This window comes from Mastigoproctus giganteus, chromosome 6 (assembly GCF_048544385.1).
Source record: "Mastigoproctus giganteus isolate SK-2022 chromosome 6, ASM4854438v1, whole genome shotgun sequence".
Lineage (NCBI taxonomy): Eukaryota > Metazoa > Arthropoda > Arachnida > Uropygi > Thelyphonidae > Mastigoproctus > Mastigoproctus giganteus.
Genome location: NC_143580.1, coordinates 228,414,101 through 228,437,452, shown reverse-complemented (window position 1 = coordinate 228,437,452; position 23,352 = coordinate 228,414,101). Strand labels below are relative to the sequence as shown.

The 23,352-nt window shown below is 37.1% G+C and overlaps 1 protein-coding gene across 4 annotated transcripts in view; it reads left to right on the top strand.

Annotated features, from left to right (window-relative positions):
- Myo81F (unconventional myosin 81F) overlaps positions 1-18,769 on the top strand; it is a 326,469-nt gene extending 307,700 nt beyond the window's left edge. For all 4 annotated transcript variants that reach the window (XM_090376766.1, XM_090376764.1, XM_090376763.1 and 1 more), the window contains 2 exons: positions 1,395-1,514; positions 18,114-18,769. In XM_090376766.1, the coding sequence (XP_090232892.1) occupies positions 1,395-1,514; positions 18,114-18,302 (309 nt within the window). In that variant the 3' untranslated portion in view covers positions 18,303-18,769. The remainder of the gene's footprint in view (positions 1-1,394; positions 1,515-18,113) is intronic.
- Positions 18,770-23,352: the final 4,583 nt, after the last annotated feature.

Below are 23,352 nucleotides of genomic sequence, written 5' to 3'. Positions count from 1 at the left end.
GTGTCTGGAGACTAGGCACCAGCGAGGTGATCTGATAGAGGTGTATAAAGCCTTGAATGGTTTAAGCATGCTCAATGCTGATGGGATTCTTCCTCTAGCTCAGAAAAATCACCTGAGAGGGCATAAATTCAAATTGAGGAAAGACAGATGTAGGATAGACGTGCGGAAATTTGCCTTTAGCCAGCGGGTGGTTGGTTGGTGGAACAGACTGCCATCCCTTGTGGTGGAGGTTGATAGCCTAAATAAGTTTAAGGCTCAGCTGGACAGGTATTTTGAACGAACAGAGGGGTGAAGTGGAAGTGGGTTTTTTTTTTTTTTTTTTTTTTGGCTGATGCTGCATAAGCTTGCTTTCTTGCATCAAATGCCTCTACTAATGCTAATGCTAAACATTTTGGGTTTTTTTTTTTTTTTTTTTTGAGCGGCGGATGTGAAGACAGCGGGGGTTGCAAGATAATAATTACACTAATCTCCCAATGAGACGACTTATAACTCTGCTTCTTGCCGCTTATTTACAACTTGCAAAACCTTTTATACCTATTCTATTTATTACTTGAATTTTATGATTTCTGGTTTTTTTATTTATTTTATTTTATTTTATTTGGAATCTTGAAGTGTCCCGGTTAATTGAGAGTCTGCTGTATTTCATTTTTTAAAATTATGATTTAATTTTTTAATTAAATATTACCAATGTAACATTTAATATTTAAGTATTATTTATAATGATATAAAATTTAAATATGTATTATGTAAATATTAAAAGTTTTAATTTTTACAAATTTTCAAAATTTAATGAAGAAACAATAACCACTAGCAGGATACTGCTCAGCACCAAGAACATGTTTAGGGAACTCATTCTGGATTTATTTATTATTACCACCCATGTGATGCAAGGAAGCCTGAGGCTTATGCTGCACCAGCCAAAAAAAATTCCCAAGTAGTTACCCTGAGAGAGAGAGAGAGAGAGAGAGAGAGAGAGAGAGAGAGAGAGAAGTAGAAAGGAATCACCAAGAAAGAGAAGAATGATATCCAGATCAGGACCCTGGGTGTGCCAAGCCCTGGGTGGGCAGGAGCAGCAGTGTGTAGCACACGCTTCTTGATTAGACCTGGGTTCGAGCCCATGACCACCAAATACGGAGGATGCGGAAAGGTAAGGGAATGACCACCGCATATCCCCGGAGCAATATGGCCTTAGTTGCTAATGCTCCTAAAAACCAAATAACAAACAAACTCTCTCTCTCTCTCTCTCTGCATATATTTGGGTAAATAAAAAATACACTAAACTTGATGAAAATAAAGATCATATATCAAAATAACATGTATTTTGTCAAATAAAATATTGTCTATCACATTTATGCAGTATATAGTTGAGTAATAAAATATTCATTCTCTTCTAGAATGTTCTCTGCACATGTGAATATGAAAGTATTATCAACTATAGTCCTGCTTTGAATAGTCTTATGATTGTGACAGGCACAGGAAGAAAGGGCTCCAAGTATATATTCTCCACTAGTCAGGTATGTCTGTTAATGAATACAATGTATTACTATCTGTTTAATGGTGCTCAGAAACATATACATTAAACTTTCATGTAAACATTGAATCAACCTCCCTAGAACAGCATACAGGCCAGAGCAGCTTATATTGAAAAAAATAATAATAATAAAAACATTAAGTTAATTTATCATTCCCTTCACAAAATACTACAACACAGACAAACATATAGCATAAAACAAGAATTTAAATTTAAAATATTGAGAATTATGGGTGTATTTGAATGTGTAATGAATATTTGCACTTTGTTTTCATTCATTAGATCCCTTTATTAACTATCTTACTGGCTTTCACAGACCTTATCAAATATATTGTGCACCTTTCAACAAAAGCAAAATATTCATATTAGTAAGCCATGGAGACAAAGACTTAGTGGTAAATGTTTTTAAGGGGTTCAGATATAAATGCTAACTATTAATATGGGGAGTACAATGTATACAGAAAGGACAGACAGGATAAGAGGGGGGGGAATGGTTATGGTAGATATAAGCTAGTCTGTAAGAAGCACATAAAATCTAAAGCAGTGCATTCATTTGACCTGGGTGGCCAATGCAATGTCGAGTTATTTTGGAGTGACATAAGCAATGGAAAAGCAAAAATGAGAGTAGGAGTGTGTTATAGGCCTAATGACTCTGATGAGTACAATGAACAGTTGTGCAGAGAAATAGAGTGGGCCAGTAAATCAGAATGTCTTATAATGGGGGAATTTTAACTTCCAGATATAGACTGGAACTTGTGAGTTGGTCACTCACACACTAGCAAGACTTTTGTGGATTTCATGGATGACTGTTTTCTACATCAGCATGTTAGAGAGGCAAAAAGAGGAAGCAATACTCATGAAGAATCACTGCTGATCTGGTTATCAGCAATGATTCTTCATGCATTAAGAATCTGGAAGTAAAAGACACACCAGATGGCTGCAATCAAAGTGTACTAATTTGCAATTTAATTAAAGAGATAACTACCGTCAAGGGTAAACAGAAAGGCTTGTAAGTGTGACTACAGTGGTCTCAGATAGTTTTTAGATTCTGTAAATTGAGAATTATAGAATCGGTGGGACAAATTGATGATGTTTTATCAACAGCAAATTCTAAATAGGAAGCATTTAGGGAAGCAATCAAAGAAGCTGCTAAGCTTTTCATACCAACGAAGAAATGCTGTTTAAGGCATTTCTTCGTTGAATGTAAGACTTGAATGTATATCAGATGAACTATTGAGACATATTGCAGAGAAGAAAAGTGCATGGGATGTATATAAATTATCAGATGAACAGAAGCCTATGGTAAATATAAATTAGTCTGTAATCAAGTCACAAAGGAGGTTAGGCAAGTGAAGGCAGACTGCAAGAAATCTTTGGCAAAGGATGCCAAGTAAAGCAGCAAAGACTTCTATGCTTATATTAACAGTAGACGGAAGGAGTTGAATCACATTGGGCCACTTGCATTAGCATTAGCAGGGGCATATGATGCAAGAAAGCAAGCTTATTCAGCATCAGCCAAAAAAAAAAAAAAAAAAAAACTCCCATTTCACCCCTCCATTCGTTCGAAATACCTGTCCAGCTGAGCCTTAAATTTGTTTAGGCTATCAACTTCAACAACAAGGGATGGAAGTCTGTTCCACCAACCAACTACCCGCTGGCTAAAACTTGATGTCTGTAGATTAACTCTTGATAACCCTGCTCAGGTTGCTGACAAATTGAATATGTATTTTGCATCTACAATTATGCATGAGGAATTCTTTAGAGGAGGGGATGCCAGAAGTTTATCAAACTCCAATAGGGAGCTAAATGACTTTGTGACAACTGAAAGGAAAGTGAAAGAGAAATTGTTACAGCTGAACACAAAGAAACCACTTGGGGTGGATGAGATCTATCCAATCATATTAAGGGAAAGTAGTAAAGGAGATGAGCAAACCTGTAGTCATAATTATGAGAGCATCCTTGGATTCAGGGGAGGTCCCTCTGGACTGGAGATGTGTGAATGTATCCCCAATTCATAAAGGAGTATCAAAAGGTGACATGAGTGATCACAGAACTTTACATCTTTCCAGGGAAAATAATGGGAGTCACCGGTTAAAGAAGTAATGCAGAAATAATTTTGATATTATTTACTTGGATTTCAGGAAAGCTTTTGATACTGTTGCACATAAAAGACTGCTATATAAACTGGAGCAATGTGTTACAGCTGTGGATAAAAGGGATGGTTAAGTGGAAGAAGATAAAGAATGGTTATCAGTGGGCACTGTTCTTTGTGGACAACATTATTTGTGGAGTTCTCCAGGGTTCGGTGTTGGGCCCATTGTTGTTTTCAATTATTAATGATATTGATGAAGGTATATCAGGCTTAAATATTGAAAACCACAATGGGCCTAAAACTGAACCTTAGAGTAACTTATCAACTATGTGGTACTGTATTCAGTGTAGTATAAAACGAAAAAGACTTGTGGGTAATTGTGCAGTCAGATATGAAAATCTCTGAGTGGTTCATGGGGTTTTGTTAATGATATACAGAAACTTTGCTAATAGGATTAAGGAGGTGATTATCCCTTTACAAGACCATGGTTAAGCCATATCTATAATATTTTATGCTAATCTGAAAGCCTCACTTTAGGATAGTTGCAGTGGATGGTTTGAATAAATTCCAGGAAGAACTAGACAAATTCTTGCAGGGCATGGATGGGGTTTAGAGTGTTCTGTGTGTGTGCCTTTTTTTTTTTTTTTTTTTTTTTTTTATGTGAAAACATCTTTGGCAGTACATACTACATTTTCGGACTGAAGCAAAACCAGTTGGTAACAAAATTTCCTTATGGAAATGATGCAGATAATGTCACTTCCTAAATGATGATAACTCAGTCACTAACCTTGATTCGGTAGAGTATCAGGTGTGAAAAAATGTTACATACTAAGACAGAAATGACATTACTTCCTAAATGACGCTAACTCAGTCACGAATGCTGATTCGGTAGGGTAAGTAGCGGGTAGTAATATTATGCAAGAATAAAAGCTTCAAAGACACCAAAGAAGCATTCCATCAACAAAAGAACAAGTTCAAAAACATAGAGGATGAAAAAAAAATGCAGAGTTTAATAAAATCTGCTTCTCAAGATTTTGATATTACAGCATCAACCGTCTACATGAACTTCTCATCAAGAAGCTGGACTGTCCACATCACAAAATTACATTCAAGAACTTCCTGAGGATTTTCAATTGATTTCTGAATTGGCTAGACAGGGTATACTGCAACAACCAGCTTCAATTGCATCATCCAAAAAGAAACAAAATCATATTTCGGCTCAACTGCCTGTTGTAGATCTCTACAAGCTTTAACAGTAGTTGAGCATAAAATCATTTACAAGAACATCGAACATGACTGTAACTCCTGTAAAGAATTTGAACTACAATTTCTGAAAAATACATTTGGAGCTTTTTGTGATATCTGTGCTTGATTATGGTATGAAAATGATGTAAAATTGTACACTCCAGAAAGTTATTCGTTACTTCTCTTAGAATTTCCAACTGCAGATGTAACGACTATGAAGGCCCAACCATTTAACCTTGTCCAAGCCAAGGATGTTTTCACATAAAATAAAACATCTTTCATGCATACAGAGTACACAGTCTTTTTTTTTTTTTTTTTTTTTTTTGATGTGTAAACATCTTTGGTGGCACCTACTAAACTTTTGGATGGTAGTAAAATCAATTTGGCAATTTTGGGACACAGAAATGATGTCATTTGACATCATTTCCATTTCATAACAAAGAAAAACAGAGTTAGGAGAGGATATCGCACAAAGGATCATGGGAGGTGATTTTGGATGTGTTCAGAGCTGGCATAAACCAGCTGGTTGCGGAAAAACATTTATGATTCAGGGCATACCACTCAGGTGGCTTTAGGCTAACCATTGCCACCCATGGAAGAAACCTTTTGGTAACCAGAGAAATGGATATCTTGCAATATTTAAAGTAAAGTAAAGCGTTTAAAGCAAAGGATAACGGGAGGTGATCTTGGATGTGCTCAGAGCTGGCATAAATCAACTGGTTGTGGAAAAATGTTTATGATTCAAGGCATATCACTTAGGTGGCTTTGGGCTAACCATTGCCACTCGTGGCAGAAATGTTTTGGTAACCAGAGAAATGGATATTTTGAGGGCGCTGTGCACAGTAGTTCCGTCTATCGCAATGGCAGCCATTGTATATACCAGTTGAAGCACATGTAACGTAGGCATTACAGTACCCACCTGTATTACTGAAGCTGTTGTATATTTCCATTGAGAGGTGAATCATAAATGTTTTTCCATTTATGATTCACCAGCGAGATCATGCAGAGGATCATGGGAAGTGATCTTGGATGTGCTCAGAGCCAGCATAAACCAGCTCTGAGCACATCCAAGATCATTACATTACATGATCGCAACAATACAAATACTTGTATTGTTGCAATCATTATTCAACAAATGGCTACAATCAAATGAGTAATTAGGCTATTGACCTAACCTCTTCCAAACGTTGATTCGGTAGAGTAAGCAGTGGGTGTATGCATCCTATTTATCACTAACATTGATTCGGTAGAGTAAGTAGCAGGTGTGAGCATAAATTACATCGTTCATGATTTAGGTTGTAGCTGTTCGAAATTTAGTTGGTGTCATCAAAGATGTTTATGCATTAAACATCTTTCGTGTATATGGGATACACATGCAATTTTTTTTTTTTTTTTATGAAGCTATATAGGCTTGCTTTCTTGCATCATTTGCCACTACTACTACTAACTTCATATCACTGCATATCATCAAATGGTTCACCATGCAGATGTTTGGCAGCATAAGAATTCAGTTGATCTCATCATTTAACACAGGGATACCTCTGAAATATATATGATCTCTCTCTCTCTCTCTAAATTTTAGAGAGATCATAAATGATAGGAATAGAATGAAATTGGAGAGAGAGAGACCATGCAGGTTTAAGAGTGAATTTTTTTATTTTGTAAACTAATTTTAGTAGATGATGTGTATTCTTTCAATGCACCTTTCAACAAAAGCAAAATCTTTGAGTTATTTTCAGCGAGGTGCACAATATGATTCTAAAATGCACACACCAACATGGATTGAACGAGTAAAGTAGTAGATGGAAAGTTTTTAATATTAATGCAATTTAAATTAACACATTTACTATCACTTCTTAACATTCACTGTTATATCGCAGTGTGATGCAAAGCATGTACACACAATCATTAATTTTTTAGGAGACAATGAAATACAACCTCATGAAAATAAAGTTTCACACAGAAGAACCAGTGATAGTGTGGCAAAGGTGGTTGATGATACCCTTGCTGTATGTATGTGAGAGGTACTGAGATGATGTCTTGCAGTTATAGGAAGAAGTTGTAAACTTTGAATTTCAATTTTAAAAAATGTTGTGAATCAAAATAGAATGTGCTTGTCAGTTGTGATTTTGTCAACAGAATTCCCTCGCAAGTTGTTTTTTTTTTTTTTTTTTTTTTTTTTTGTAGTTGTTGGCGCATCGGCTTCTGTGGCCATAATGCACCGCCCAAGGTTTTTGCAGTACAGTAAACCCCCGCTATTCGCGGGGGTTACGTTCCTGAGAAATGCCGCGAATACCGAAAACGCGAATACTGAGTTATGGCTCCCATAGTAATAAAGGGGTTCCGTTCCAAAGTACGAAATATATAAGAAAAACTAGTCAAAAATTTTGTCTATAGTGAAATGCAAGCATATGGCATCGAAATGAAAATAAGAAACAATTTAATATTAAATGTAATATTTATTAGAAATTTCAAACAAATCTTTCAAACCTTTCAAGCCTTTGCTAGCTAAAAATCTTATCCCGCCAGTTCTATCACCAGTTTCGCTTAAGTGTTGGTAAAGGAGTTTTGCCTTTTCACGAATGATGAGCGAACTCAACGGAATTTTCTTTTGAGTTCGGTCTTCTATCCACAGATTTAAACCTTTTTCCGTTTTTTCTAATTTAACATCACGAGTTACAGAGCAAATTTTTGAAGAAATTAGCGCGTTTTCACGGACACTACGGCGGATTTTCTTCCGATTTCTTGATTGATCGTACCGTTAACTCATTGATTTTATAATAGATTTTCTCAATAACAGAAAGTGAGGAGACACTTTCACCATTAGAAATTTTATCCAATAACTCAATTTTATTCGCTAGTCATCACATTCTTTGATCTTTTCACATTTCCTTTGTTATTTGTAGCCATAGTTTTGTACGGGTTAGAAAGAACTTGTCCACAATAAAGTCACTTTCTTCCATTAACACACTAGAAAAACTCTGTTTTACACTGCAAAACGGTTGATTTATCACTTTTGTAAGCATATCAATTTATAAATTAAAAAATATAAATAAATATTTATAAATTAAAAGCAAACGACGAAACTTTCCATGACAAGCGCATAACACATACTGAACAAGGATTAGCGAGAAACATCCACGCTCGCGATTTTGTCACCCCTCTCCCCCCACCCACTGAGCGCTGTTTTGATCGGGAAAGATAATTTTAGCCACGCCCATGTTTTTTTATGGCTGAAAATTTTCACGGCGCTTTAAAATTCACATTTTTATAGGTTTCATTTTACATTAAATCAGCGACCGCGAATACGCGAAACCGCGAATACAGATACCGCAAATAGCGGGGGTTTACTGTACTTTGATCCAAGCCCGAGGCGGGATTAAAACACGTGACCTTTGGGTTGTTGGCAGGTACTTTACCCACCCGGTCGGCTCGCAAGTTGTAAGCATTTATACAGAAGCATATTCGTGAATACTTAAAAGTCACAAGCAATAAATTTGTGGATAGCAAGGGACTATTGTATGCATTTTACTATAAAAGCATTCCATTTTAGAATAAAAATAAAACACAAATATATAACTAATGATTGCTTCAAAATCAAACAAAAAAACCTCCTTAAAAAGGTAACTAATTAGCATTAGCATTAGTAGAGGCATATGATGCAAGAAAGCAAGCTTATTCAGCATCAGCCAAAAAAAAAAAAAAAAAAAAACACAACCACTACTCCCATTTCTCTCCTCCGTTCGTTCGAAATACCTGTCCAGCTGAGCCTTAAATTTGTTTAGGCTATCAACTTCAACAACAACTGATGGAAGTCTATTCCACAAACCAACTGCCCGCTGGCTAAAGGCAAATTTCCGCACATCTATCCAACATCCGTCCTTCCTCAATTTGAATTTATGCCCTCTCAGGTGATTATTCTGAGCAAGAGGAAGAATCCCATCGGCATTGAGCATGCTCAAGCCATTCAAAGCCTTATACACCTCTATCAGATCACCTCGCCGATGCCTAGTCTCCAGACTCTGTAATTTGCAAAACTTAAGCCTTTCTTCGTAAGAGCAACCCTTTGTTCCATTCACTAATCTTGTTGCCCTTCTCTGTACTCGTTCCAGCAGCTCTACATCCTTCTTGAAATGAGGCCTCCAGACCTGTATACAGTACTCAAGGTGTGGCCTGACCATTGCTTTATACAAGGGAATAATCACCTCCTCCTTATCCCTGCTAGAAAAATTCCTGTATATCATTGACAAGACACCATGAGCTACTCTTGCAGACCATCTGCACTTCTCAGAAAACTTCATATCTGCCTGCACAATTACTCCGTCCTTTTCGTTCTCTATCACTGTCAGTGTAGTACCACAGAGTTGATACATTACCCTGGGTTTACTGCTTCTCATATGTAGTACTTTTCATTTGTCAATGTTAAACTTCATTTGCCACCTCTCAGCCCATCTGCTCAACCTTTCCAGATCCTGTTGCAGCAGCATAGCATCAGTAGTGTCCTTAACAACCCTGCCAACCTTTGTATCGTCTGCAAACTTGGACATTAAGCTTGATATACCATCATCAATATCATTTATAAATACAGAAAACAACAATGGACCCAACACTGAACCCTGAGGAACTCCACTAATAACATTAGTCCACGTTGAGCAGTGTCCATTGATTACCACTCTCTGTCTTCTGTCACTCAACCATCCCTTTATCCATAGCAGCAATTTGCCTCCAATGCCACACTGCTCCAATTTGTGCAGCAGTCTTCCATGCGCAACCGTATCAAAAGCCTTTCTAAGATCCAAATATATAATATCAAAGTTATTCCCTGCATCCAGTTCTTTTGTGACTACATCATAGTATCCTATCAAATTTTGAAAGTAAACATCAGAGGTCTTGCATCCAATGTTTACATAGATATGCTAAGCCCTGATAAAAGTATATAAATGCTATAGAAACATAAAATAGTAGACACATTGACATCTGAATGTATAATACAGGGCTGGTCAACCTTTTTAAATGGCCAGCCAAAAATGTCTGTAAGGTACATGCAGGCCAAATTTTTTTAGTTTTCCACAATTTTTAGGATTATTAAAATGGCATATAATGAAAAAATTGTCATAAACAGTTTTATGTTATTATTGTAATATTTATACATACTCGTGCATATAATTAATTTTATTACAAATTCAAGATAAAAATACAATTATAAAAAAATTAAACTGAAAATTATTATAATTTCAAAGGTTTTATAAAACCTTAATAATCTTAGATTTTCAATTATGCATTGCAAAAGGTTTCAATAAATACCTTCATAAAAATAAAATGGTAAATCCTCTCCAGATTATCTACTTTGATCTGTCGATTATTCCCTGACATTTGTTAGTGAAACGCACGATACACTTGCACTGCAATCACATTCTGCAGAGCTGAGAGTCTGGGAACCACTGCTGATTGCGTACAAGTCTATGTCTGCTTACCAGTGTTGCTAGAAACTATGCTTGCTTACTGTTTGGCAACACCGCTGCTTACTCAAATCATGAATATATGGCACAAATTTCACACAATCAAAATGTTAAAAATAATTTAGTAACAGCAAATATAATAAAAATTACAATAAACATAATTTCATGATATACAGTGGGGTATGCTAGGATGAACGTAATTGCTTCTAGAACCTTGTTCGTTATAGCATCTGTTTGTTCTAGCATACATTGAAATATATGTATTTAGGGGTAATCCGTCCAGGCCCACAGTTTAGAGCAAAATTACCATCCAATACAATGATTGAAACAGGAAAAATATAATACAAAATGAAAAATATAAGTGTAAAAATAATATAGAATTAATTTATTTAACTTTTATACACTGTACATAAAATTTGAAAAGCATAAACAATGTTTCCTTAGTGAAAATTTTGAACAAACTTTCCCTAATAAAAAGAATAAACAATCTAACGCACATGAAAAGGATAAAGTCTTTCCCTAGTGAAAACTATAATCGAACTTTCCATAATAAAGGCATAAAAAATCTTTCGCACATGAAAAGCATAAACAATATTCACCCAGTGAAAATATAAACAAACTTGGGGACAAATGCCCTCCAATCAGTTGGATGGCATTTATCCACCTTTTTGAAGAATGAATCCAGGGTTGACTGCTTTATTCTGGATTTTTGAATCCTCCAAAAGTGGGCCATCAAGGTATCATTAAAATGATTATGACCCATTTCCACAGCGGCAATATCCAGTTGATAATCTTTTATAAGTTTGGACAGTTTATTCCAGCAAGAGAACACCTCTTTAAGGTCCTCAGTGGGAATGCTGTGACTTTTTTCCTCGTCCTTCTCATCCCCAAAAGCTTTCCTCTTCTTCAGTGCCTCTGCCTCTTCATTGTGAAGCTCTGGTAGCTCCTTCCTGTGGTCCTACACATCCTCTTCATTGATCTCCAGGCCCATGGAACTGCCTAGACACAATTTCCTGCACAACAGGCTCTTCTTCCAACTGTTGAAAGCCTTCGAAGTCCCTTGGAGCCACAGCGGCAGGCCACAATGGCCTCCAAGCCGAATTCAAGCATCTAACAGAAACCTCCTTCCAAGCAACCACAATTAGGAAAACAGCATCTGCTATATTGAAGTGACCCTTCCAAAAGTCCTTCAGAGTCACAACACTGGAAGAATTGGCTTCAAAACATTTTCTGAACAGTGCCTTAGTGTAGAGTTTTTTAAAATTTGCAATCACCTACTGGTCTATAAGCTGGAGGAGAGGTGTCGTATTAGGTAGCAAGAAGTGAACCTTGATAAGACTGAACTCATCTGGTAATTCTTCCCTCAAATTAGGAGGGTGAGCTGGAGCATTGTCCATGACCAAAAACCCTCAATGGAAGATCCTTCTCCCTAAGGTAGTTACGGACAGTGGGGCTAAACACCTCAGTCACCTAGTTGGAGAAAAGACTCCTGGTCACCCAAGCCTTGTGGTTGGAATGCCACAAAACTCCATGGCGGTTTTTTCTGATGTTTTTAAAAGCTATGGGGTTCTCTAAATGGTACATGAGCAGTGGTTTGACCTTGCAGTCACCCAAAGCATTGGCACAAAAGAGCAATGCAAGCCTGTCTTTCATTGGCTTATGGCCAGGCAAGGTGGTCTTCTCCTTTGTGATATATGTTCTGTATGGCATTCTCTTCCAGAAAAGGCCAGTTTCATCACAGCTAAACACCTGCTGTGAAAGAAAGCCTCCAACCTCAACTATGTTCTTAAATTTCTCATGATGTTGCTCAGCAGCATCCCTATCTGCACTGGCAGCCTCACCATGCCTCACAACACTGTGTAATCCAGTCCTTTTCCTAAATCTGGTAAACTACCCCTTGGTGCCAAAAAACTCCTTCACAGAACCAGTACTTGTACTAGGAGCCTTAGCACCAAGTTCCTCAAACAATTGTTTGGCCTTTTCACAAATAATCGCCTCACTGACACTATCACCTGCCATTTATTTTTCATTAATCTACACTAATAAAAGAGTTTCCATCTTTTCCGTGATATTACAACATGACCTGCTTAACCTAGAGATTAACCTTCACAACCTGGGCCCTTTTTATTTCTTCCTTGGTTTTTAAAATTGTACTGATTGTTGATTTAGCCATACCATATTCAGCACTTATATCTCCTACACTTTTTCAACTTTCTCGCTTGGAAATTATTTCTTTCTTAATGCCTAAGTTAATTAGCTTTCTCACTCTATTTTAGCAGCTCATGGCTAAAATTATATAGCAGAATAATTAAAAAAATATATATTTTCACTGCTAAAGGGCAAATAAGCAGATAACTGAACTAAATTCATAACTGACCTTACAAATGATAACGGCACCTCCGTAGCCAGGTGGGAAGGAGCAGCAGTGCATAGCACACGCTTCTTGATTAGACCCGGGTTTGAGCCCGTCACCACCAAATACGGAGGATGCGGAAAGGTCAGGGAATGACTACTGCATATCCCGGAGCAATATGGCCTTAGTTGTTAATGCTCCTAAAAACCAAATAACAAACAAATGATAACAAAAGTAACTAATGCTCTAATCAAAGCAGGAAGGCCCCAACACATCATGTGCACATGCGTGCTATGTCAGCCGATAGTATTCCTCCGCGTTCGTTGTAGCATCCTGATTTTATTGATAAAAACTGTTCACTGTAGCATTCGTTCATTGTAGAATACCTGACTGTATATTCTTCAGCAAGTCATTTATTATATATATTTTGAAAATGATTGTAGGCTGGATTACACATTTACAAGCTGGAGTTGGGTTGCTGGATAGAGGTTGCCCATCCCTACTATAATAGATTCATCATAATGTGATTGTATTGGATTTTGAACACTAGTGTTCTGTAGAACACAGTGTGGGAAATGCTTTGTTAGAGTAACCAACCATGTCTGTAAATGATTTGTTCAGTCATTAATGTTGTAAACTGTAAGGAAACAAAGCATTAGCATTAGCAAGGGCACATGATGCAAGAAAGCAAGCTTATATAGCATCAGCCAAAAAAAAAAAAAAAAAAAACCCTTATTTCACCCATCCCCTCGCTCCAAATGTTTGTCAAGTTCTGCCTTGAATCTATTTAAGCTATCAACTTCTACAACGACAGATGGAAGTTTGTTCCAGCAATCAACCACCCGCTGGCTAAAGGCAAACTTCCGCACATCTATCCTACAACCGTCTTTCCTCATTTTGAATTTATGCCCTCTCAGGTGATTATTCTGAGCAAGAGGAAGAATCCCATCAGCATTGAGCATGCTCAAACCATTCAAGAATTTATACACTTCAATCAGATCACCTCGCAGGTGCCTAGTCTCGAGACACTGTAATTTGCAAAGCTTAACCTTTCTTCTTAAGCGCAACCCTTTGTTCTCTTCACTTATCTTGTTGCCCTTTTCTGTACTCATTTCTGAAGCCTGACCATTGCCTTATACAAGGGGATAATCACCTCCTTATCCCTGCTAGAAAAATTCTTGTATATCATTGAAAAGACACCATGAGCTACTCTTGCAGACCGTCTGCACTGCTCAGAAAACTTCATATCTGCCTGCACAATTACCCCCAGGTCCTTTTCATTCTCTACCACTGTCAGTATGATACCACAGAGTTGATACGCTACTCTGGGATTACTCCTTCCCATATGTAGTACTTTACATTTGTCAATGTTAAACTTCATTTGCCACCTCTCAGCCCATCTGCTCAACTTTTCTAGATCCTGTTGCAGCAGTGTGCTGTCATTAGTATCATTAACAACCCTCCCAACCTTCATATCGTCTGCAAACTTGGACATTAAGCCTGATATATCATCATCAATATCATTTATAAATACAGAAAACAACAATGGACCCAGCACTGAACCCTGAGGGACTCCACTAATAACATTAGTCCACGAAGAGCAGTGTCCATTGATTACCACTCTGTCTTCTCCCACTCAACCATCCCTTTATCCATAGCAGCAATTTGCCTCCAATGCCACACTGCCCCAATTTGTGCAGCAGTCTTCCATGTGCAATAGCATCAAAGGCCTTTCTAAGATGCAAATATATTATATCAAGGTTATTCCCTGCATCCAGTTCCTTTGTGACTACATCGTAGTATCCAATCAAATTAGTCAGACAAGACTTTCCTTTAACTAACCCATGCTGTGTCCGAGCTATAACTGAAGTCTTGTCTAGATGATCCTGCAATGCTCCTTTAACCAGTGCCTCCATTAATTTTCTGAACAGAAGTTAAACTAACAGGTCTGTAATTACCTGTGTCTCCCTTTGATCCTCCTTTGTGGATTGGAGTCACATTTGCACATCTCCAGTCCGTGGGTACCTCCCCTGAGTCCAGGGAAGCTCTCATAATTATGGCTAAGGGTTTGCTTACTTCCTTTGCCACCTCCTTTAATATAACTGGATAGATTCCATCCACCCCAGGTTCCTTTCTTATGTTTATCTTCAACAATTTATCCTCCACTTTACTCTCAGTTATTACAAGATTATCTAGCTTACTGCCAGAGTTGAATACACCTCTGGCTGTTATTTTGTTATGTTGTTATTTGGTTTTTAGGAGCATTAGCAACTAAGGCCATATTGCTCCGTGAATATGCGGCAGTCATTCCCTGACCTTTCCGCATCCTCTGTATTTGGTAGTGATGGGCTCGAACCCCGGTCTAATCAAGAAGCGTGTGCTACGCACTGCTGCTCCTTCCCACCTGGCTACAGAGGCGCCCTTACACCTCTGGCATTCCCCTTCCTGAATAACTCCTCATGTGTGAATGTAGATGGAAAATATTCAATTAGTTTGTTAGCTACCTGAGCAGGATCATCAACAGTTGAACCATCAATATAAAGTGAACCAATCTGATTCATCCCCTTCCTTCTAGAGTTTGCAAAAGTAAAGAACTCTTTGCTGTTTTTCTTTGAATCCTTTGCCAAAGATTTCTTGTAATCTGCTTTCACCTGCCTAACCTCCTTTGTAACTTAGTTACAGATCAGCTTATATCTATCATAGGCTTCCGTGTCACATGTTAATTTATATGTATCCCATGCATTTTTCTTCTCTGTCACATGTCTAATTAGTTCATCTGACCATTTAGGCCTAAATCTTGATCAATATTTCTTTGTTGGCATGAAAAGTTAATTCTTTTCATACCAACAAAGATTAAAGATTAATTAAAAGTTTAATTCTTTGAATGCTTCCCATTTTGAATTTGCTGTTGGTAACATCATCAGTTGGTCCCACCGTATACAGTTTAAATACTGTCTCAGACCACCATCTGAGAAACAAAAACCTTTCCTTTTACCCTTGATGGTAGTTACATCTTTGAGTAAATCCCACTTCAACACACTGTGATCACTGCCACTTAGTGGTTCCTTTATCTGCAGATTCTTGATGCAAGAAGAATCATTACTGATAATCAGATCAAGAGTATTACTCCCTCTAGTTATCTCCCGAACATGCTGCTGTAGAAAACAATCATCCAATAAATCCACAAAAGCCTTGCTAGTGTTTGAGTGACCAACCCCCAAATTCCAGTCAATCTCTGGAAAATTAAAATTCCCCATTATAAGACACTCTGATTTACTGGCCCACTCTATTTCTCTGCACAATTGCTCATTATACTCATCAGATTCATTCAGCCTTTAACACACACCTACTCTCATTTTTCTTTTCCCAGTGCTTATGTCACATCAAACAGACTCAACATTGCATTGTCCACCAACATCAATTGGATGCACTTCCTTAGATTTTATTTGTTTCTTAACAGCATAACCCCTCCTCTCTTTCTGTCCTGTCTACGCTTTCTGTACACATAGTACTCCCCAAATTCCAGTTCTGCACTCCTTATGTCTGTATGTGACACCACTACTCTGATATCCCAACAATATCTGCCTTTGATGTCTTGACTAGCATTTCAAGCTCATCGAATTTATTAACTATACACCTATCATTGGTGTACATGCAAGTATACATGCACCTGTTTCTACTCCTAGTCACCCTAACACAGCCCGTGTATTTACTTGTTCCACTATGACTCCCAGCAGTCCTAGAAATTCCCAATGCCTTGCTTTCCAGGCTGCTGCTCAATTGCATTTCAATAGAAGTAGTGCAAGAATCACTTATACCTCTGCCAGCGGCTACTGTTAATCTATTAGTCCGTGTATCCCCCAAGCTAGCAGTTTTCCGACCCATCTAACTCTGCCTCGATAGCATCAGCAAATATTCTTGTACCCTTTCTATTCCATCCCTGTAGAAGCACTGTCTCCTGTTAACAAGCACAGACCAGGCTGAGAAAAATTCAACCCCTTGAGTCTTGCACAATCTCTCCAGGGCCGAATTGATGGAGAAGGCTCTCATCATATACTCCCTCCTATCGTGTCTGGGCAGAATTGCAGACACTTTCAAATTCAACCCTAACTCACGGTTGTTTTCAGCATTGACTTGTACTTGTTAAGTAATTCCGCCGGTCTCCTACTTTTAATATCATTTGTGCCAACGTGTACAACAATATCACCCTTTGTGCCCTTAAAAGATGGTATCTGCTCTACAACATCATCAACCTTTGCCCCTGGCAAGACATACCCTGGTCCTGTTCCATCTATCCTTTTTGCACAATATATTCCCTGTTTCCCTGACAATACAGTCATCTACAACAACTAGTACCTTTGGGACCAACGCATTCTGCCTTGGGGTTTGCCGCTGTGTTGCTTGATGTTCAAGTGCAAGCTCTGGCATTGATGTGGGCAGCTGAGAGCTTGATGGGCCCCTCAATTTAAATCCTTTGAGGGCATCCACCGTGTGCTTCACTCGTATAAGCCCATAATAATGCTGAGTTGGCACCTGATTTCCTCGCACTCCTTACATCGCGAACACACAAAGACATTCCCCTGGCAATATTATGTCCCGTTCCTGATTGCTCCACAAACATCAAACAAGCAGTGCATTTCAATAGACTGTGATTCAGAGGACAACTGCCCCCCCCCCCTCAGTTCTCCCCTGAGCCATAGCAACTCTATTAGTTTGGGCCTTTTGCTTTGCTGCTCTGGTGTGAGTCATGAATTCTATTCAAGTTCAATGAAATTCCAATACAAAAGAGCTAATCTAAGCGCTAATGTCAAGTATCTAGCAATATAAATACATGTTCACAAAGTTGAACCTGCTCATTAACATAATGTATCTCTATATTCTCTATTATGTAGCACAGAGCAGAATGGAAAGTAAAATAAAATGACAAGTTGTAGTTAAAGTAAGTTTATTGTTAAATACGTACGATAAACAATAAAAACAGGATACATACTGGTTACTATATGTATCTAACATATTCTGTGTTTACTGTTTATCATATGTATCATTAAATCTAGTTTAACTACAACTCGTCATTTTATTTTACTTTCCATTCCGCTCTGTGCTACATAATAGAGAATATAGAATAATGAATCCAGAGTGCGTAGGCCTTTTTACCTATAATATATCTCAGAAATTATTCATAATAATTGTTGACATATATGTACAAATACTCTGCGAATTAGTTCATTGATGACTAATAAACTATTTTACACTTTGCAAGTTTGTATAATAATATACCTAGTTTCTTTTTTGTTGAATTAAGTGTGTCAGATTTTTCCAGTTAGCATTCTATATTGTTTGTATTTAGAGAAAAAAAAAACTTTGATAGTTTTTCATATATATCAGTATAATTCAGTGTATTTCAACATCTAACACTTGGATTTATTTCTTTAGGCTACCCAGATTGCCCACCTTATTAAAGACTACACAAATGTTATAGCCATGAAAAGAAAACCTGTCGAAGTAGCTCGCCGTCGTAGAACACAAGAACTGTCTTATGAAAAGAATGGTCCCAGTTCTGCGAGGCCAGTCAGTATTTTGTACAAACCTCCACCTCGAATTTTACATCAAGAACCTGTTTGACTAGTAAATAAGGCAACATGTAGGAAAGAAAGAGTGAGAAAGGGAAGAGTGCCTTGGATGTTTCTGGTCAGTGAAAGGTTGTGAATATGTCACTGCTTTTTTTGGAGTAAGGACAAGACAGTTTCCCTCCAGACCTCAAGTTCCCAAAAACCAACAACAGCAACTAATGGAGCTGGTTTCCATTTGACCAAAACGACATTCCAACTTTGTAGGTTTTTGTATATACAACTTAGGTCTGTGGTTTCCCAGAATTCTTTATTACCGTGATGTGTGTTCTAGTGTGGCAAGACTCTCTTCACCTGCCTCACATGTATTTTAATGTGGTACAGGAAAGTTTCCTGTTCATTTGCTAGGAATATTGTGCCATTCCTCACACTGAATGTTGATTGCCATGCAAACACACCCTATGTGTTAGGCAGAGAGAGGTATTCCAAAGCAGTGGTGCTGGTGCAATGCTCATATTTTATCAGTACTTTTGTCACAATTTTAATTTAAATATTTTTTTTTTTTTTTTTGTATATTGTTTATTATTGTTTGGAAAAGTTTTAAGTTTTGTTAAGCAATTTCTGCAATAAGATTATACTCTTTTGTATAAACTCAGGATATAAATTTATTTAATTATGAGATGATGCTCAGAATTGATCTCATTTTTAAAGCTGTTTTAATAGTGATGTAGCATGCCTGTGATGTCATTACATTATGTTGATTATGTTTATATTTATGCACTAGGAAATTTTTTTAACTTGTAAATTTTGAAAGTTTTATAAGAGGTATTTGGTCACAAGTCCTGACTCAAACCTCGTATATACATATATATATATATAAATATATATATTTTTTCTTGGCCAGTACAATACACAGAAATTACAGAATTATGAAAATTAATAATATTGAAGTATTCACAGGAACGACATATTCCTGTGGACACTTTTTTAAAATTTGGTAGGTGTAAAAAATAAGTAAAAAAAAAAAAAAAAAAAAACTGATGAACAACTTACCAAATAAATATAACTGAGTTGCAGTGCTATACGAATTGCTAGTTGAGCTGCGTATATAATGTACAAATACTGTTATGTACAGTGAGTCATGACCTCTGCCAGCTTACTGGTATTGTTACATATGGTGTCATAAGCCAGGATACTGCGAATAGCTACACCAGGTCTGCCCTCTTCAGCAGGTGCTCTACCTCCTTCCCAGGTGCACTGAAAAGAAGGGATGGTGCTGCAATATGGTCTTCCTGGTGGCAATGGTGACAGAAGTGTGCCATGGCTGGCCAGCAGACTGGCTTTAATCACATAACAGCATGTACTTGGCCTTTCATTTGTTCTGCTAATGTTGGCAGACCTGCTGTTAATTATTTCTGTTCTGTACATTGTCTTCCAAGAAATCATATACAGTTACTATTAAACGAACTTTTTTTAAATTTATTTATTGCTGAATTGTACATCTTTGATATTTCACTAAACATGCTGTAAACCAATTATTGTGTTAAATGTAAAAATAAAAGGCTTAGCCAAACTTTGACTATTTTGTATTCAGCTTTCTATATTTAGGAGTTAATTGATTCTTATTGTATGCATGCAAATAAATGTACAAAGTAGTACAAGTAAATATATTAACATGTAAAGTACAAGCAGTTTGCAAACAGACATATAGCATTTAATATAACACTAGTAAATATATCAGGAAGTAGTAAAAGATAATAATAAGAAGGATAGATAGATAAATAAATAATGATCACTTTAGTACTGTATAGTAAGTGTATACTTTACTATAGTGATAGTGCAGTCTGTTTTAAGCAACAGCTTGGAGAAGGAATAATATGCAACAAATATAGACAAGGAGGTGATCATTTAATTCGCAGACTGGTGCAAGATCTTATCTTAACTGTCATCATCTGAATCTTCTGTGGATTTCTCTTTCTCAAAATACTCTCCCTTGAACTTTACACACTTTCGCCACCATCATACCCATGCATTAAATGCTTCTTGCAAGCCATTTTTTGAAAGACTGCAAAGTGTTTCCATTGTGGCTCTGTGAGCATCGTTGCATCAGATGTGAAATGTTTGCCTTTCAGAGCTTTCTTCAGATGTGGAAAAAAGAAATCACGTGGGGCTAAGTCCAGTGAATAAGGGGGAATGTGGCAGAACCTCGGCACCTATGCCACTGATCACTGGCTGCACAATATAATGCCATATTGGGGCCTAGCATTGTCTTGATGGAGAAACCACTTCACACTAGAAAGTTTGGTCACATTGGAATATGGCCATCTTACCAAGACACTCATTAACTCTTTAACTGTTTCCAGTGAATTTAAGTCCCAGTGATGCCTGCAGCGCTGCTAGCCTGATGTGTAGGTGCTTGAGTTTCGACAGTGGTGATCGGACTATGTGCAGGCTGTTTTATGTTCTTAATTGATGTTAAGAAATGATATGTAGTCTAATGAGAATGTTTGCAGATTGCAATGTTTCTTGGTTTGTAAAGAAACTAGTTCCTCCCACGAGTTATGTGTAAGGAATGGGGCTGAGAAAGTCACTGTTATGATTTAGTCACTGAATGTTTTGTTATTTTGCCTGGTAGGTTGTCGGGTGATGGTTTCCTGGATAGGACGACCTATCTCCTTGTGGTGGGGGGTGGAAATGCAGCCCTGCTGCTAGGCTAAAGGTCGTTCTGTTCTCGTTTTTTGTTATTAGTCAAAGACTGACTGATGTTATTGTTGCTGTTGATAACTAATAACCTAGATAAGGTTCTGAAGCAATCACAGCATAGTAACAAATAGCATATGGGCAGGAGCCCAGGTGGATATTAAGCAAAGGGTCTGACAAATGACAAAATGACACCGGAATATGGCCATTCTACCAAGGCACTCATTAGCATGTGCTTCATTCATCTCTTTAACCATTTTCAATGCATTTAAGCCCCATCTGATACATTAACAAATCACATAACGCTGTTCGATCTGTATGTCTGACATGATACTTGCTTCAAAATGATTGTCAGTGACACGCAGCTAAAAAAACCCTCTCTTCATGCAACACTAGCCCGACAAGTACTGGCAGGCACACACACAGAAGCCTGCTTAGTAGCATACAGAGAGAGTGCCTCCAGCGACAGTTATGGAAAGTTCGTGAGGTAAACATAAAATCTTGTACCAGTCCACGAATTAAATGACCATCCCTCATACAATAGATTCCTGATTGTTGAGAGCGGGTTGGAAAATGAATTTTTACAGAAACCAAAACTGCATATAATACACAAAATGAAAGAAAAATAAATATGACAAAAATGTAAATTTATTTACATTCATACTGTATTTGTATTTACAAAAAGTATACAACTTCAGAAGATTTGATATGTACATTTATTAATATGTACATATTATTTTTTAAAATGAAAACAATTATGTTCTCTTTTTCTTTTGGTTTGCCTTCCTGAAAATGATAACAACATATGTTCCAAAGCATTATCTTATCAATGAGAGTTTTCGTGAGACAATATTCGCAAAATCTTTTTTAGAAAATAGCCAAATGGCTTCTTGTTCTCTGCAAAAACATTCATCTGTATCCTAGTTTGAAAAAAAATTGCTCATTTTTAAGCTATACACTACATCCTTAAAATGAGATTTACACCAACTTCTTCATGAAGTTAATGTACATCAGCTGTTTAAGCCACAGCTTGCATTAATTGATCAATTTGAATGGGTCAGCAGACAAAACAAAAATTTGCTGGATAAATGAACATAATATGTTTAAAATAGTTCAACATTTTTAAAACCATTGAGAAAGTAGCTTCAGCGACCTGTTTTTGTAACTGTTTTATTGTTTGTGTTCCTTCTACAAGAAACTCTTGCATAAAGGAACAGCAACTGCTCTCAAAACAGCTGTGTCATTTATTTTGGTGATCCTTATAAAATACTTTCATTTATGTATTGCCTTAGTTTTCCATATTTTGAACATCTCAGGACTGAAGTTGATATGCTTTCCCAAGATGCAAAGTAGTACAAATAAATATTTATCTAAATTGCATTTGCACATCTTTATTTGCAGTTAAATTAATAATTCAGCTAAATAATTGCTCATTTCTTGCTGATTTTAACCTTTTATTGCATTAAATATGTTCAAAAGTAACGTCTCTTGTCTCTTAAGTAAATTAATATAAGTTAATCATGATTTACAGTGCCCAGGTGCAGAATCAGTTGTTTGCATTCTGTAATATATTTTCATTGCATTTTATATGCTGTAAGCAAGGGGACAAAATGTGTGAGCTTTGCACAAGGTATAAAATCAGTTAGCTTTAGTTCCGGTGTCTTGCCTTTATAAGAGAACATCATATGCACCCTCATGGGTAGCACAGTTGGTAGGATCACCGTCCTCACACCAGGCAGAAAAGGCCTGAGTTTGAATCCCATTGATGATGGGAGGAATTTTATGGGTCTTTTTCATGATGTGGCTGAGTTAGTCGGTCTCAGGCAAGGGTGGCATGGTTTTTACTCCTGGAAATGCTGATTTTTCATCCAGTAAACAGAAAATTGACCTCAGAACATCCAATTTACAAGCAATATACACGGAACAACATTGCTTTAGTCGACAATGCTTCTAAAACCCAACAACAACCAACATCATATGCAGTGCTCAAGAACTCTTTTATAGAATAATTTTAGGATCACCATCACAGAATTCTGTCAATAAATTGTTATATAAAATGAATTTGTGCCTTCTGCTGTGCACAAAAATGCCAAACTACCAAGTGGTGGCTCTGCTTGCTTTCCATCCCATAAAGTACCTTTTAAGTTTTAGAATCTGCAAACATAACATCAAATGTATCATATGGCCTTTCTGGGTAGCAGATTAGTTATAATTGCCATATTTCCATGTCAGTGATGAAACGAATTTTTATGGGATTTTTTTCACAATGTGGATGAATTAGTCTGTCTTGGGAAAAAATTGCATGGTTTTATTCTCAGAAACTGGGGTTTTTCATGCAGTAAATAGCAAACTGACTGAAGAACACAAATAATACAGACAACACAATATACTGACTCCTGATAGCC